The 16,432-nt window shown below is 36.8% G+C and overlaps 1 protein-coding gene across 1 annotated transcript in view; it reads right to left on the bottom strand.

Annotated features, from left to right (window-relative positions):
• Positions 1-1,010: 1,010 nt before the first annotated feature.
• Positions 1,011-16,432, bottom strand: part of GNPTAB (N-acetylglucosamine-1-phosphate transferase subunits alpha and beta) — a 62,909-nt gene continuing 47,487 nt past the window's right edge. The window contains exons 14-21 of the mRNA XM_050945469.1: positions 15,996-16,195; positions 15,474-15,693; positions 14,215-14,328; positions 12,165-12,250; positions 10,709-10,807; positions 7,522-7,689; positions 6,842-6,932; positions 1,011-5,421 (exon numbers count right to left, since the gene is read on the bottom strand). Of these exons, the coding sequence (XP_050801426.1) occupies positions 5,344-5,421; positions 6,842-6,932; positions 7,522-7,689; positions 10,709-10,807; positions 12,165-12,250; positions 14,215-14,328; positions 15,474-15,693; positions 15,996-16,195 (1,056 nt within the window). The 3' untranslated portion in view covers positions 1,011-5,343. The remainder of the gene's footprint in view (positions 5,422-6,841; positions 6,933-7,521; positions 7,690-10,708; positions 10,808-12,164; positions 12,251-14,214; positions 14,329-15,473; positions 15,694-15,995; positions 16,196-16,432) is intronic.

The raw sequence follows: 16,432 nt of genomic DNA, 5'->3' as shown, positions 1-16,432 counted from the left end.
ACAGCACAGCCTCGCCCTCCCTATCCTCCGTTCCCCGCAGCTCAGCCTCTCCACTCCCCATTCTAATTCCCTCACAGCCCAGCTTCTCCATCCCCTCCCATACACTGATCCCCCAGTTTAGCTTCTCAGTCCCCCCCACACCCAGATCCCCTCATAACCCAGCCTCTCAATCCCTGCCACACTTAGATCCCCTAAAAGCCTAACTTCTTCCCCCCGCCCCCCCCGCCTCCCACTATAAGCAGTCATCAGCTCTAAACCAATTGGAGCAGGACAAAAACAGCATAGGGCAGTATGTGCCTTCCCTGCTCTAGCACAGAAACCTAGTCTCTCAACCCCCACTGGGGCACACTCACTTCAGTGCTTAGGGGAGCTTTCACAATACAGTTTTGTCTCCAATAGCCAGTCATTCCTCCCTCTTCCCACTCCTCCCCCAAAAGGCGAATCCTGGTGCTACTCGTTCCCCACCTGTGCCTGTGTGCTCCAGAACACTGACTCACGCAAAGAACCTGGGTAAAGGGACTGAATAGCCCCCAAATCCACTGTTTCACCTAAACCAGCTCCTGGTCAATATCTGTGTCTCCAGATGGGTCTCCAGCCACCCCAACATCACAGACCCTTTCACTCACCACAAGCTCTCATCTCAAGGCACCTATACATCCACTTCTTCATTCATACATATTCACCCTCCCATGTATCCACATACATTTTACACAGAAGGACCAAACCCACCTTCATTATCCTCCACAGGGTGTTTCTGCTTACATGGATATTAAATGGCCCTATGCATTTTTCCACAAGTGTCTGACCAACATTTGCCTTCTGCCAGGTACATTGTGCTGGGCAATGGATGTTTGCCACCATCAATCTAAAAGGTGGCTGAATTTCAGAATGGTAAATATAATGTATATAGTAAATGTAAATTAATAGAAAAGACAAACTCCTTTCCTTGAAGGTCCAGAAAAGACACACCAAGCAGAGACAGAACAAGACGATACACTGGTAGACACTAATCAACATCCAGAAATGTTTTATTGTACAATGCATCCATGCATAATTGATTTTGTAATAGCTTGAATTAGAAATGAATAAAAATAAGCATGTAAGCAGTTGAAGATCAACCATATGCAAAATGAGATTTTAGTTATTCTGACCACTGAAAACCTGGAAATCACAGTAAAACTAACAGGAAGAAAGATGATGTAATTTTTACAAAGGGAACTGTCAAAAACACATTTTTGGAGGACGCTGCATGGCACAAGATTCTCTAAGTCCAAAAACACTGCTCACATTTTTTTTCTTTTACAGATGCATATTCTTTGGAAGATTAAGACCTTGTCTAAACTGGGAGTTATTCTGGAATAGCTACTGCAGAGTATTCTGTGCTATAGCTATGCTCACCAAGTTCACAGTGTATAAAAGCCTGAAGATTCAGCCCTTTCAGCAATCCATGCATTCTTCAAGACAGGTTAACGTCCTCTAACAAGCTCTGCAATTCACTCAATAATCAGAATTTTCCTGGTTCCATTGTCACTCTTTTTACTGGTGACATCAAATAAGAGAGTGCTCTTGCACAAATTTAATTCCTTTTTTAGGGTCCTATTAGGTGTTACAGGTAATAAGGACATTATATTTTAGAAACCCTGACAGGATCTTCAAGTTAACCATTCTAAATCAGTGACTATGTTAAATATCTAAACACCCATGAAAGAAAGAAGAAAATGAGCTATATTATCTTGTTTCTAGAGCTCAAGTGTTAGTGGCATTCTTTGCAAAAAAAATACATTTTTTGGATTAACACTTAGGAAAGATATCTATGGAGTGATATTTCTATAGTTTTCAAACCGATTCAAAACCAGCATAAATCAATTTAACAATGATTTTACAAAATCTACCTGAACCTATTTAATTTTTCTTCCTTATTTAATACTTTATTTAACATTTCACTTCCTTAAATGTGGTTTCTAATGGAAACACACAGGACCCAATTTAGGAAAGTAGTTAAGCACCTGCCTACCACATAAGCTGTCCCTTTGACTTCAATGTGATTATTCCTGTGCTCAAGTATCTTGCTGAATCAGGGCCTTAGAGTCTGATCCAAAGCTCACTAAAGACAATTCAAAGACTTCCAGTAACTTACTGGGCTTTGAAACAGGCCCTAAAAAAAGGCCCCTTGAGACCCTAGGTAATAAAATGCTAAATTTATTAATACTTTGCTAATGGTGAATAAGGAAAAAGGTGACACTATCAAAATGTTTTAAATGTAAACAATGTTTTTAAAATGTGATTTATTTATAGATAATTTTTCAATTTTACTAATAATTTACCTTTTCTATTCCAAAGGCACTCACAAAGAAAGTCTCTCTCAGCAAATTGAAATGGTATCTATCCAAGTTCTGTTAGGACATTTGTGCGGATGCAAGGGTTCACCCACACAGAGCTCCTTGCTGGACTGAGGCCTTAATAGCCTATTGTACAGTCAATTTTTAGCTTTATACTACCAAATGTTACGTTAATGTTCATGGTCAAATTGTTTGACGTCTCATATCCGAAGATTTATTTTTTGCCTCAAGTGACTTCTTGCTGACAAAGTTATGGACAATAGCCAAAAAACCCTGATCTAGAAGGTTATGACATGCATTTTACGATTTATGGATCAAATGCTAGAGACAATCTTTTTAGTTATAGGAAAAATAATTTTCAACAGGTGATATTCACTAATTTTACTACTGAAGAAAGTGACGCAATTAAGAGGATCCAAAGCTTTAAATGTAGCCAAGTTTTGAAAGTCCTTTCTCTCTGGACTTTAATATTGATTCACATGCTAATTTCTGCATAAAATTTTCCTTCGGTTTTAAGAGCTATTGTATTTGAAACAGGTCACTTCAAAAGTAATTTTTTTAAAGATGACGACAATATATGACCTTTGGGGCAAAAATGATATGAGTAAGCTGTCAGACAGCCGGCAGACATTATAGTGGCAGCATATTTCTGATATCCTGCTTTATTAAGTGGTGATCATCATATGGCTCAGAACAATCATATTGCTCGTAACAACCATATTGCACAGAAAATTCCAGAAAAAGAAAGTAATTTAAGATTTTGTTTCTCTCAAACCACGTAGTGAATCTATACACTTCTTCGTCAGAATATGGTCTTAATGAAGTTTTCATCTTTCCCAATTATTTTATCTAACTACATTACAATTACATAAAAAAATTCTAAAAAGTGAGCTTAAAGATAAAATATATTGTCAAGAACTTTTTATTGATCATTTGATTTCTACTCTCTGCTCTTTAACCTCATAGAAGACTGGAAATATTTTACTTCACTAGTTTTGTCCTTTCCAATTTACCAAATATTGGGATAATATTTTCCTCCTACACCCAATTTTTTTCAGCTCTGTTTGCTTTCCTTCTTTTTGATATCTCTATCACAGACATTGACACAGATCTGGAAATAAATTTCGTCAGTTAATTTATCCTCTGTCTGCTGGCTATTGGTGTAATAAAACAAAATAATATGAACCTAGTTTTCAAAACTGTTTGTTTAAACTACACAAATGAACAGGCATTCTGTATATGGAAATTCATGATTTGCACATGTAACAGACAAAAGTTTTGAAAAACTGGCCCTGTAGTTATTTTTCTTTTATCATTTCTTATATGTACTTAAAAAATAATACTACAACAATTTTAAGGTAGATCAAATTTTGGACTTAATCTACTTGAGAGTGAGTGTCTTCTTAAAGTAAAAAGTTTTAAAAATCTAGCTTTATTTCATCCTGGATTTCCTGTAATTTCATTTGTTGAAGTATTCTACCATCCTTGACATTTCTGCCAAAAGAGAAGACTTCGACAATTGAAAGTAGGACAGATATAAACTGCTTATTTTATATGCTATGTGTTTACTTTAATGTGTCACCGCATATTAAATATATCTGGGGTCTTCTAGTATGAAATACTAAAAAAAATACAAATGCTTATATTTTAAAATGTTTAAAAATTAGATTCTATTTGGTTTAACAATCTGTGTATGCACTGGATAATGTGAAAACAAATTAGAGTTACCTTTGAATATTTCTAATGATAAGCAAAGTCTACAGGAATAATAGGTGTGAGTAATTTACTAAATTGGATGTATTTTCTTTTCCTCTAGAGCAAGAACTGAATAAACCAAAATAACTGCATTGTTTATCACAAGACTTTAGTTTCCTTTAAAACAAACTGAATATCTTACAGCACACAATGTATTGTATACCTCATATTCCAATTACAAAATAATTAGTGAAGTGATTTTAGAAGACTACTGTTAATAACTATGATTGCAAGTACTCTGTCAAAAATATCTGCTTGAAAAGAGTCTCAGTATTGTCTCCCCCTTAAAAATCTTGCTACCCTGACACCTGTCTTAACAAAGTATGACAGGATTGCTTGTGCTTGTCCAAATTTTAAAACATTAATGCTTCATATAAGAATATAATTACCAAATTCAGAAATGAAACATCGCTGTAATACAATGCAACATTAAAACAATATATTACTCATTCATATGACGAGGCACTTTTGCTTGTATATTTACAATGCTTGTAAAATAACAACATCCTAGTTACTTTTACTTGACTACAGCGCTCTCTCTTTGTAATTAGGCCTACAAACAATACCACAGTATTCCTGGCAATTTAATGAATTAGGTGAGAAATAAAATCTTTAAAATAATAGTACCAGTAGTTTTGATTCTTGATTATATCATTAGGATATATATCATCCAAATTCCTCATTAGATACCACCAATTTGAGGTTGCCTTGTGGGTGTATTTAAACAATGTAAATGTCATTACATGTAGACTATATCTAATTGGGAAATTAAGCAATTATCCTCTGTTTTACTTCTAAAAACGGAAAAGCAGCATCAACACAAATGTATTCATTAATTAAGCAATCTGCAAAATGCTTTGGAATGCAAGGTTAGGGACATCTTTCTAGTTAATCCTGAACAGTTTAACTTTCCAACATTATACTTAGTTGGCAATGTCCACTGCTTTAAATGCAGCTAGGTTTGTTTCAGTAACCCTTTTTATAAAAAGGATAACATATCCGTGAGCTAATGCTTGTAAAGTAAAACCAGTTGAGAACCGCCAGTGCACACTCTTAACTTCCCCCCCGTCTCATAACGTCAGGAGCTTGCGTGTTACTCGCAGCGCCATGAAGGCTATAATTTATGGATATTTGACTTTTTTTCTTCATGTCAAACTAGCTAAATGTTACATCATAAAGACGCGTCTCCAATAACAATTTTAAATGCTTATTACATCTTGAGGTAGACTGATTTCCAAGCAAAGCTCTTCTAAACCTTGATTCGTTCATGACCAACTTCCTTTTGGATCCTCCTCCTCGGAAAAAGTTTTCGTTTAAGTGCAATTAGCTGAAAGATTAAAAAATAATTAATATTTAGTTCTCCCAAGCATCAAAGGAGAACAGGTCATCAAACTTCCTTCCCACAAACCCCATATAACCTCGACCATTTCATGGCGATCAAATATAAAAGACTATACCCTCAATTTTTTCACAACACAAGAGGAAGGGAGCAATTACTCAAACTCTCTTCTATTAGGCTTAGGTGTCTCTATTAGATTTGTCAATGTCTGGGTCAAGAACACTGGAACAATACATTGAGTGATTACTTCCAAGACTGATAAATATACTAAATCTGAAAGTGCATATTTTAACTAGCTTAATAAAATAACTGGGCACAACTAATTACAAGAGGATTACCACAAATCTGTCTGTTCTTAAATATAAAATGTAGAGCTTTAGTCCTTGCACTAAATCAATTTATTATACCTTCTAAGCCAAGTTTTTATACAGCAGGAGTTTCCAGTAGCTAAAAAAGCTGTAAACTGGGAATGCTGGGGAAGGGCAGCACACACAAGAGCTGTAGGTGACATTTTTTATAGAACTAAATAAAGATATAATGGGCAAATTTTCAAGAATCACACTCTCCTCATCAGATCATGGAAAGACTGAACAAGATTAACATAGCAGCATAGAACAGATACACAGGAAAAGAAATTGGACAACAGCATGGTTCAATTATTTTTTTCCATCAAATGCAAACACTACAATAGAAATAAGGTTTATTAACAGGAAATATAACAGGCAAACATAATTTTCAGTGATAAGTTTGTTATCTAAGGCCCTGATCCTGCAAATAAAAATTATGTGATTAGTTCCACTGACTATTTTTGAGTTCAAAGGGACTCAAAAATAATCATTTTCATACCTAAGGGTTTGCAGAACTGGAGACTTTCTTTTGGGGCATAATCCAAAGTCCACTGAAGTCAACAGATGTCTTTCAAATGACTTCTTCATTGGGCTTTGGATCAGATGCTTTCTGCCCTAAGTTGGATACTGTCTAGACCAGCTGATTAGTATTTTTTCAATTTTTCCTAGTGTTATCTTATTTTGCTTTTGACTGACAGAAATATTTACAGGCTAGGATTTTCAAAAGTGACTGGTATTTTGAGGACCCAAACTGACACACCTTAAGTGGACCTGATTTTCAAAAGGTGCTCAGCACCCACCCTGAAAGTCAGGATCCTTTAAGGAATCACAAGTCACCTGAAAAATGAGGCACCCCATAATCACGAATCACTTCTGAAAACTTTGGTTGTGGTGTCTTCCTTCCTTTATTGTTCCAAAACTTCTTTACTACATGTATTTCGTATGTCACAAAACAGTACTTCAGCTATTGCTCAAAACCCCTAAAAAAAATTAATTCATTTTATAGAGATGACACTGAATACTACTAAAGTTGTGCATTTGGATGAAATTATAACTTTTACCTGTTCAGCAAAAAATGAGATGACTGTAAACACAATCAATGTCACTAAAACACAATGGGTCCAAAATTTTAGCTTGTCTCTGTATGCTCTCCTATACAAAGATGGAAACAGAGTTTTATACATTAACATTTGTACCTTTGCAATGACATATCGTAAAGTTCCTACTATTCCATGGAGTAAAAATATCCAGATAAAGAGGAAAAAATATGCTGTTGTGTAACAATTTACCCCATATAACTTGGTTTAAAAAGCAAAATGCTTTTTTGTAATGTACATCATAAGGTCCGCACATATTTATCATAACAACTCTCTTTGGTTTCAGCTAACTGCTTTAGTAGCATGCTGGAACAGCTCTTGGGCCCAATCCACAGTATATAGTTTCAAATATAAGGCCACTGTGTTTAAACATGGTTTAAACTCAATTGAAGCTAAAATTGGACTTCTAACAACATTTCATCATGTTCTAAACCCAACACTGGGTTGTTAGAATGTGTTAAAGGGTCACATGTGAGGCCTGCAGAGGGGGACTCGGAGGAGAGCAGCAGTGTGGAAGGCCCTGGGGAGGCAGTTGCAGAGCCTGCCCAGCACTCACCCCTTAGCAGCTGCTCCATACATTGAGTCAGATGCTGATACAACACAATAGCTCACACAGAATGAGGAAGAGAATCTATAAAAATTACCATTCCTGAAGCTCATGAATATGAAGGAAGCGGTTGCGATATTCTCTTGGCAGTTCAAACTGAGATGGTATGGGAAACATTGATTCATAAAAATCCCTAAGCACTGCTTTCACTGTCTGAGCATCCTTATGATTGTGATCAATGTTGTCATTTAGGCAAACAAATTTTCTAGAAAAATGAAGAGTCAGTGTTAGCTTTGTTATTACACTAAAAGAAATATCCTATTTGCGAATTGTATTTTTGGTGAATATAGATATACTCGAATACAGGTAACAGCACTCCTTATCTTTGCATACTCTGATTCATTTTTCGGGTGTTAGAAGTCAAGGCCTTCCTCATCCACTGAGCACGTAGGGTGGCAAGAAGTCCAAGTGTTGTACCTAACAACATATTATATTTGCATCTGTCCTGTACCATGTGTTTATGTGCAGCACTGCCCTCTAATGGAATTAATGGCAGATGTTTAAGAGTGAATCATCTGATAGCCCTCTGTTGATTATAAAAATCACAGAGAATAGAAGCCCCAAACTACAACACTAGCAAGATAGTTTCATGGGTCACTAGTAATGCATGTTATTCTCTCAATATCATAAATGATCAATTGTGTTGCACAGTATTAGGTGTTGCAGCACAATACTAACAGTTTAACCATTTATACTGCATTTTTCAGAGGCTCTCGTGAAGCAATGGAAGGTAATAGTTTTACTGAGGGCAATATTTGGCCCAGATAACACTTTACTGGTGATGATGACACACAAGCCAGACAGAACATAATTTGATTTACAGACCCCAGGCTGAGCTTAAAGGTTTGGTAGTCAGGAAAAAAAAAAACCCACTTTTACTGGGAAACTGTGTAGCCTGAAATCTCGTCTCTCACACCAACAGAAGTTGGTCCAATAAAAGATATTACCTTATGCACCTTGTCTCTAGAATGTGCATGAAAATCACCAGTAAACCAGGATCCCCACAATGCCTCTAGTATAGAGTCCAAATAGAAAGACATTGAGCTCTAGGTAGTGTGATTTTCTGTCATTGAAGAAGCATACAGTCTGCTTGATAGCTGTGTATCCTTGGCCACTCTGAGGTGGCGTCTGACAGCAAAATGCCCTTTCCTACATATAGGCAAGGTTTAATGCCCTATTTATATTGCAAGACAAAAGAGCCTTACTTTTTCCCCAAAGAAAGAAATTATATCTGGTAACATATGCCTGGTAACTGCTAACCTTTGTTAAGAAATGGGCTCAGTCAGCTGCTGTACAGTATAACGTGTCCTTTCAAAGAGTGGAGAAAATAATATTTTGCATGTATTTAGCACCAGACCTTCCAAAAGATCTAAAAATGGTTCACCAGCTACCTACATAAAGCTTCACTATCACCATGCTACTCTCTCTAGGGTGAAGGACACTGTCTACCTAGATCTTTACACTCTGCCCATTGCCTTAGAATCTGTCTGGCAACCAGGAAAACTGGCATACATTGCTCTACACAGTAGTGAGCAGAAGAGATATTTTGTCTTAGTAGAATGAGGCAAAACAAATGGATATTTAATATCCAACAAGAATAGAAAGCGCCTCTGTTTTCAAGGTTTTGTCCGACGGCCTGTCGGACAGCAAACAATGGATTTTTATTAATTTTCTTCATAAGATGGAAGGACTGGTTCAATTCTTTCAGGATTTGAACTTGCAGGTCCAATAGTTCTGGGCCAAAACTGATGCCTAGACCACAAAGCTCTCCCTTGCTTGGAGGACTTTGTAAAAACCTTTTCCATGGATTAGTAAATAAGCAAAAAATAATACTTTGAAGTCATCAGATGAAAAGCACTGGATAAGGCTTTACAAAGTTGGGTAAGGGGCTACCTCCCCTGAGGGAGGGATAGCTCAGTGGTTTGAGCACTGACCTGCTAAACCCAGGGTTGTGAGTTCAATCCCTGAGGGGGCCACTTAGGGATCTAGGGCAAAATCAGTACTTGGTCCCCCTAATGAAGGCAGAGGGCTGGACTCAATGACCTTTCAGGGTCCCTTCCAGTTCTCTGAGATAGGTATATCTCCATATATTTTATTTATTATTTAAGTATTATCACATTTTACATATGAGGAAAGCAGAACACGGAGAAGTTAATCGAGTTGCCCAAGCTCCAATACTGAAACAGTGGACAAGCTGGGACTACAACTCAATTCTTTTGACTCCGCATGTCCTACTGTAATAAATAACACCACCTGCAAGTTACTCCAAAAGTGTTAGAATAAAGGGGGAACACTAGGTTAAGATTCAACATTTCTATTTTCTTTCTACTCCTTGCAGAGTTAACTATAATTGAAGGTATTGTCTACACAGCGAGCAGCAGCCCACAACAGGAACCCTCAGAACGCAGGCTCACAAGGCTCTGAAGCCCATCTTCCTCTCTAGGCTTCAGAGTCCAAGCTCCAGCCAGAGCTGGAACATCTACATAGCTATTTGCAGTGCAACAGCGCAAGCCCGAGTCTGTCAACCAGGGCTCAGCTGCCACAGGCCATGTAGAAATATCCTGAGGTGGTGGGTAGGTGGGGCAGAACATTTGACACTATATACAAAGTAAATCAGCACACTTATTTGGTAACAAAGAATCTTTCAAAAAATGTTTAGACAAATACCTACATGCGGTAATATTCAGTGTCTTCAAATATTTCATATATCATTTAAATATATGTACAAAACAGATCACAAAGTGGCCAATTCTTTAAAGCCTGTGAGGTGATGTTTGTGATCTCTAGAATCCTATTCAAGATTAAACTCTCAGCAGCAGCAGCTGAAGTTTTCTGCAAATTTCCAATGGTTTTATAAATATAAAAATTTAGCAGTGGTGAATCAAAAAGTCAGATACACAAGTTATTCTACATGACCGCGTGAACGGTCTTCACAATTTCATCATGTTTTCTAGAATATTCAACACCTCTAGTTCATTATAAATATGAAAATTATGTAGCAGAAAAAGTATGGAATGAAAATAGTTAATAAGTTGTTGTGCTAGTGACAGAATAATTTTTATTTATGATTAAGACTGCAACCTGATGTTTAAAAAGTAATTTTTACTCACAATTGCCTTACACCTAATAAATATTAGTTAAAACGTCCTATAAAATGAGATGTTTGAAGCTGTCTCAAGGGAAAATAAAGCAATCTCAAAACATAGAAAACAATTAATGTGTACCTGGGATTTTTTCTTATATCATCTAGCTGGCCAACTACATGAGAAACGTTGGTGCGGATCATTTTGAAAGCAATTTCTTCTTCTCCCATGATTTCAAACCTTAGTATTATTAAAACAATTTTTAAAATTAGCATAATAGCATGAATCAGACATTACAAACATGACATTCTACAAATTACATGTCTTATTGCTGCACTGGTCTACATTTGATTGTCATTTCACCCCCTCCCCCGTAGTAGTTTAAAATTTGGATTAACCTCTCTCCACATATTTACTCAAGGAAGAAAACTCACTATGACCGGTGCTCTTACACAATCTCTTTTCTTTACGTTTTAAAAAAAATTGTTATTAACCTGTTGGAAAATTAAGACCTGAATTCTCATACTCACATTGGTTAACTAGTATCAGAGGGGTAGCCATGTCAGTCTGGATCTGTAAAAGCAGCAAAGAGTCCTGTGGCACCTTATAGACTAACACACGTATTGGAGCATCAGCTTTCGTGGATGAATACCCACTTCATCAGATGCATGTACATTCACCCACAAAAGCTCATGCTCCAATACATCTGTTAGTCTATAAGGTGCCACAGGACTCTTTGCTGCTTTTATTGGTTAACTAGTGGTCTCAGAGGGAGAATGTTAATGAGACTTCCTGTAAACTATGTAAGCCTCTACTATTTACAACATATGCTTTATTATGTTTGCATCACATGTTCTTAAAACCACCAATCTCTCTCCATCTCTCCCCTGCCCCTTCACTCTCCCCTCTGAAAGTCTGAAGGGAAAAAAAGTATTTTAATTACAGAGGACTACCTAAAACTCTGATCTTATGACCAATTCCTGCAAAGACTCACACATCTGTTTAACTTGACAAACTGTGATTACTTCCACTGCCTTCAATGAAACTACTCACAGTGTATAAAGGTGCATAAGCCTTTGCAAGATGTGGGCCTTACAATTAAACTAATTTTCTTCATAGGATGGAAGGACTAGTTCAATTCTTTCAGGATCTGAACCTGCAGGTCCAATAGTTCTGGGCCAAAACTGATGCCTAGACCACAAAGCTCTCCCTTGCTTGGAGGACTTTGTAAAAACCTTTTCCATGGATTAGTAAATACGCACAAGACAATACTTTGAAGTCATCAGATGAAAAGCACTAGATAAAGCTTTACAAAGTTGGGTAAGGGGCTAGCTCAGTGGGGGACAGTGGTTTGAGCACTGGCCTGCTAAATCCAGGGTTGTAAGTTCAATCCTTGAGGGGACCATTTAGGGATCTGGGCCAAAAATCTGTCCGGGGATTGGTCCTGCTTTGAGCAAGGGGTTGGACTAAATGACCTCCTGAGGTCCCTTCCAACCCGGACATTCTATGAATTACACATTTTCACCTCTCATCTTATTACTATGTGTTTACAAATATTATACAAACAATTATAAAAAATAAAAGTAATATAACATACCTATATTTGTTTTTGTCCTTGTATGCCTTATGAATTCTGTCAGTCACAGGTTTACAATTAGTTACGAGATTTTTAGTCACTGGAGGCTGTAAGAAAATACAACTAGGGTAAACAACATCCTTGAATAACTACTTTATAAACTATATTTTTAAAAGTCTCCTGGAAAGAAATGCATTATAAAAAGAACAGAGATCTACAGTCTCCAGAGAACTATGCAAAAATTTGCTCCTAGGATGAAAAACAATAAATAGTATTTATTGTTATGTATTGTGAGAAACAACCAGTTTAGTTAGAAAAAGAAGGGATGTTGATGCATTCTAATATTAGTATTTGTTATACTTTCTATTTAGCTTCTGCATTCCAGCCCTAATACAATATTCAGTAGTTGAAGCAGGTTGGACAGCTGATTTTGGCACTCCTGATGCAAGCCAGTCAATGCCAACAAGTAAAATTGGTCAGGCAAGTGCTAAAGAACATTTGATGGGTATTAACCATATTATTCCTAGTCTGAACTATGTAGAAACAACAATTCTAGGAACCGAATCTCTATTCCCAAGGGAAGTTTTCTACAGCGCTACACTCATCCTACAAATTTAGCCCATGCAACCCAGAAAAGTAAAAATAAATTCTACCTCTGTGCTAAAAACAAACACTGTTATGTCACTATTTGAAGTGGACTTAAAAATGATAATATTAGTACTCCTGATTAGTGCTTAGATTAGTGACAGTTTATTAGCACTTCAAAGAGATTAAAATAATTTAAAATTGTTCCTAACTATTTAGACTTACTTTTAACTCTATCCCAAGTAAAGTTTATTGTCTCTCCTCAAAGTTTCACTTTGCTGACAAACCTACAGACTGAACCATTGCATAGTTTTGCAAACTGCACTCAGATGATCAGAAAGGTATGGCTACCACAAAAGACAGTGAGGTACTCTGGACTGCAATGTGTTGAATATCTGGATTCTGGAGCATTCCCAAATATACATTTACATTTCATCAGACCAGGCTGATGAGTATCCCGAGTCTTGCTGAAGAAACAACTGCCAAGAACCAGCTCCTTTAGGGCAGCCTGGGTCCCCTTGGTACACAAGTTCATATATTTTAAATGACTGTCATTGGAAGTACATTACTTTGTACTCTGCCTACCAACTTCATTTCTGAGTACAATGTACCACAAAGTATTGGTTTGAACCTATAAAGCCTTAAGGCCCCAATTTAGCAAAGCACTAGAGCAAATTTTTCAAAAGCAACCAAATGACTTCATAGCCTAATGGCATATCTACACTACAAAACTTCTGCCAGCATAGTTATGTCAGTCAAGGGTGTGAATAGGTGTGATCATTCTCCTACATAGCTGTGCCAAAAAAAGCCTCTAGTATAGACCAGCTTATATGGGCAAACTGCAATTTTACTGGTATACCTCATTTAACTCAGGGGGTATGGAATAAATTATACCAGCAAAAGATGAGTTCACACTAGGAGCGCTTTGCCATTATAATACACTAGTATACCTAACCAGCAAAGCACTCCTACGGTAGACATGGCCCAAGTCCCATTTTTAAAAGTGATTTAGGCACTGGAAGCCTAAACCACATTAAAAGTCTGATATCTTCGAGTAATTCCAATTGAATTATGAGGAAGGCATCTCAAGACTAGGTACACAGAGCTGATCTCTTCACCAAATAGGAAACATTCCAGATCAAGACTTGCCTAGTGACATCAAAACCCTCAGATAAAATGAGTACAGTGCATATTGCCTCTCTGGTTAAACATGCTGAACTATATTTCACGTTTTGAAAAAAGGACCTTATAAATCTCATGTATATTAAAATTTGAATTCTTTACTTTTGTGGAGAATATTTCTTGACCTTAACAACTAGAAGTGTGATTTATAACAGTTTTATACCTAAAAAGATTGACATCTGCATACATGCTATATTTTTTGTGAATTACTCTTAAAATTGTGCAGGGAAAGCAACAAATTCAGTAGATACAAGCTCAGGAAATGAGACAAAATGCACATCTTTTAGGCTAAATATTTTCTTACCAGATTGGGATCATAATAAGCTTCCTGAGTTGGAGGAATGACATTAATCTGAGTAATGTTGGCAGGAAGTGCTTTAGAGCAATTTATCAGCATTTGCTCCAGACTTGTCAAATCCTGTCAGAAGACAAAAAGAAACAAATCCATTACATATTTTATCACTAACATAGTTCTATAATTATACTATATTCAGAATGTCTAAAAGTACTTTTAAAATATTAGCTACAAAATGTATTGGACTATTTTTGAACAAAATCAAATACCCATACAGGCTATTATTCAGCAAGGTATTAAGTACGAGTAGTCCCATTAAAGTCAATGAAGCTGCTCACCTACGTAAGGTTAGACATATGCTTAAATACTTGGCTGAATCAGGGCCACAGAGGCACAACCAAAGCAAAAGAATTCCCGTATTCATTTGAACATCAATAAAATTGCACCATTAAAGATTTCATGTAAATTTCAAAATTTGAAATGACTTAAGTTATTTAACAATGGGGAGGAGAGGAGGAAAGAACTGAAGAGAGACGAATGATGGTCTTCTCGTTAAAGCTCTGGCCTGGAACACCGGAGATCTGGCTTTAGCTCTAACACTGTCACTGACTTCCTGCATTATCTTTGGGGCAAGTCACTTACCTACTTTGTGCCTCAGCTCCCTATCTGTAAAGTGGAGATAATACACATTGTCTGTTTGTGTCTTTAAAATTCAAGCCCTTCAGGGCAGAGACTGTCTTTTTTTGTTTGTACAGTGGCCAGCACAATGGGGCCTTAGGGTGTACTATAAATATACACTATAATTTTTTCACATCTTAGCTCACAGAGAGACGATATTACTTCCTTTCTCTCATCACTCCACCTGCCTTGTCTATTTAGCTGTAAGTTCTTCAGGGCAGGGACTCGCTCTTACTATGCATATGCTCTGAACCTAGGACAATGGGCGACAATCCTGGTTAGGACCTTTAGGCACCTCTATAATATAAACAAATACTAAGTCATTTAACATTTTATTTTATATTATGTTCAAACCAAATGCCTTACTGAAGTCAGAAGAAAACAGATTGCTTTTCTACTACAGTTAAAACATTAGTAAAAGTTTGCCTGAATGTTATTAAAAAAAAAAAGTAGCACATGTTAAACTTCCATTGTATGTTTAAGATTTAAGAATTGCCTTATGTTGCAGTGCTTGTTTTCTCTCCTGATAATGATCATATTGAATTTTACAGCTAAAGTAAGAACAAAAATGGTTCCTGAAGAAAATGTACCTGTAAACTTAAGGGCAGTTCATGTATCCTTGTAGCCAATGTGCGAATCTCTCTGTCAGACAAAATACCTGACTGATCTGTATCAACTTCATCAAAAACCTGGGAAATATTCAGTGGCTGAACTGCACTCATGAGGTAATAGAAATATGAAAAAGCAAACTGCATATCTTCCGAGTGTCTCACTTTGTGAAATGAGGTCTTATCAAATTCCTCAGGAAACCTGTCCAGATACAATATAAAATCAATTCATTACTTTGCCACCTTAAAGTGAAACATTCCTTACTGAAGAAAAGTATCTCATCTGAAGTTCAAAAAGTTCTCCAAAGACTACTTAACACTGTTATCCTAGTGAGGGAAAAATTCTCTCTTCCCCCTGTCAAAGTACAAGTTTAACAAAGACAGTTATCAACCCATAGGCAGTCAATCATCAAACCATAGTTATAAACTCAAGAGAGCAGACACAGAAGATAGAATTACAACAGCTCTGGAGTTTCACCTTATTTCAAACAAAGGCATACTCACATATCTTGTAGTTCTTGCATAACAATGCGGTCAATCATGTGAGGCATATGAGCAGGGACTTTCCGAGATGTAAATCCAAATTTGCTGTTTAGAAGTTTATTTACATATCGGAGGGAATCAGCAAATGTATCTTTCAACTGCCTGCCAATTCGTTTACCATCAGTAAAGTAGGACATCTGCTTAATTAATGCCTCTTCTTCCTAACAAAATGATAGGCATACACCAGGGTTACATTATTAGAAATACTAACACACATGCATGTTGATAATTCCAATGAAGTACTAAGCTCTTTTCATACACTTCTACCCCAATATAACACGACCCAATATAATTGAATTCGGATATAATGCCGTAAAGCAGCGCTCCGGGGGCGGGGGTGGCAGGGGGAGCATTGCGCGCTCTGGCAGATCAAAGCAAGTTCGATATAATGCGGTTTC

Source organism: Gopherus flavomarginatus, chromosome 1, assembly GCF_025201925.1.
Source record: "Gopherus flavomarginatus isolate rGopFla2 chromosome 1, rGopFla2.mat.asm, whole genome shotgun sequence".
Classification (NCBI taxonomy): Eukaryota; Metazoa; Chordata; order Testudines; family Testudinidae; genus Gopherus; species Gopherus flavomarginatus.
Note: the sequence above shows the minus strand (reverse complement) of the source record. Positions and strands in the feature narration are given on the sequence as shown.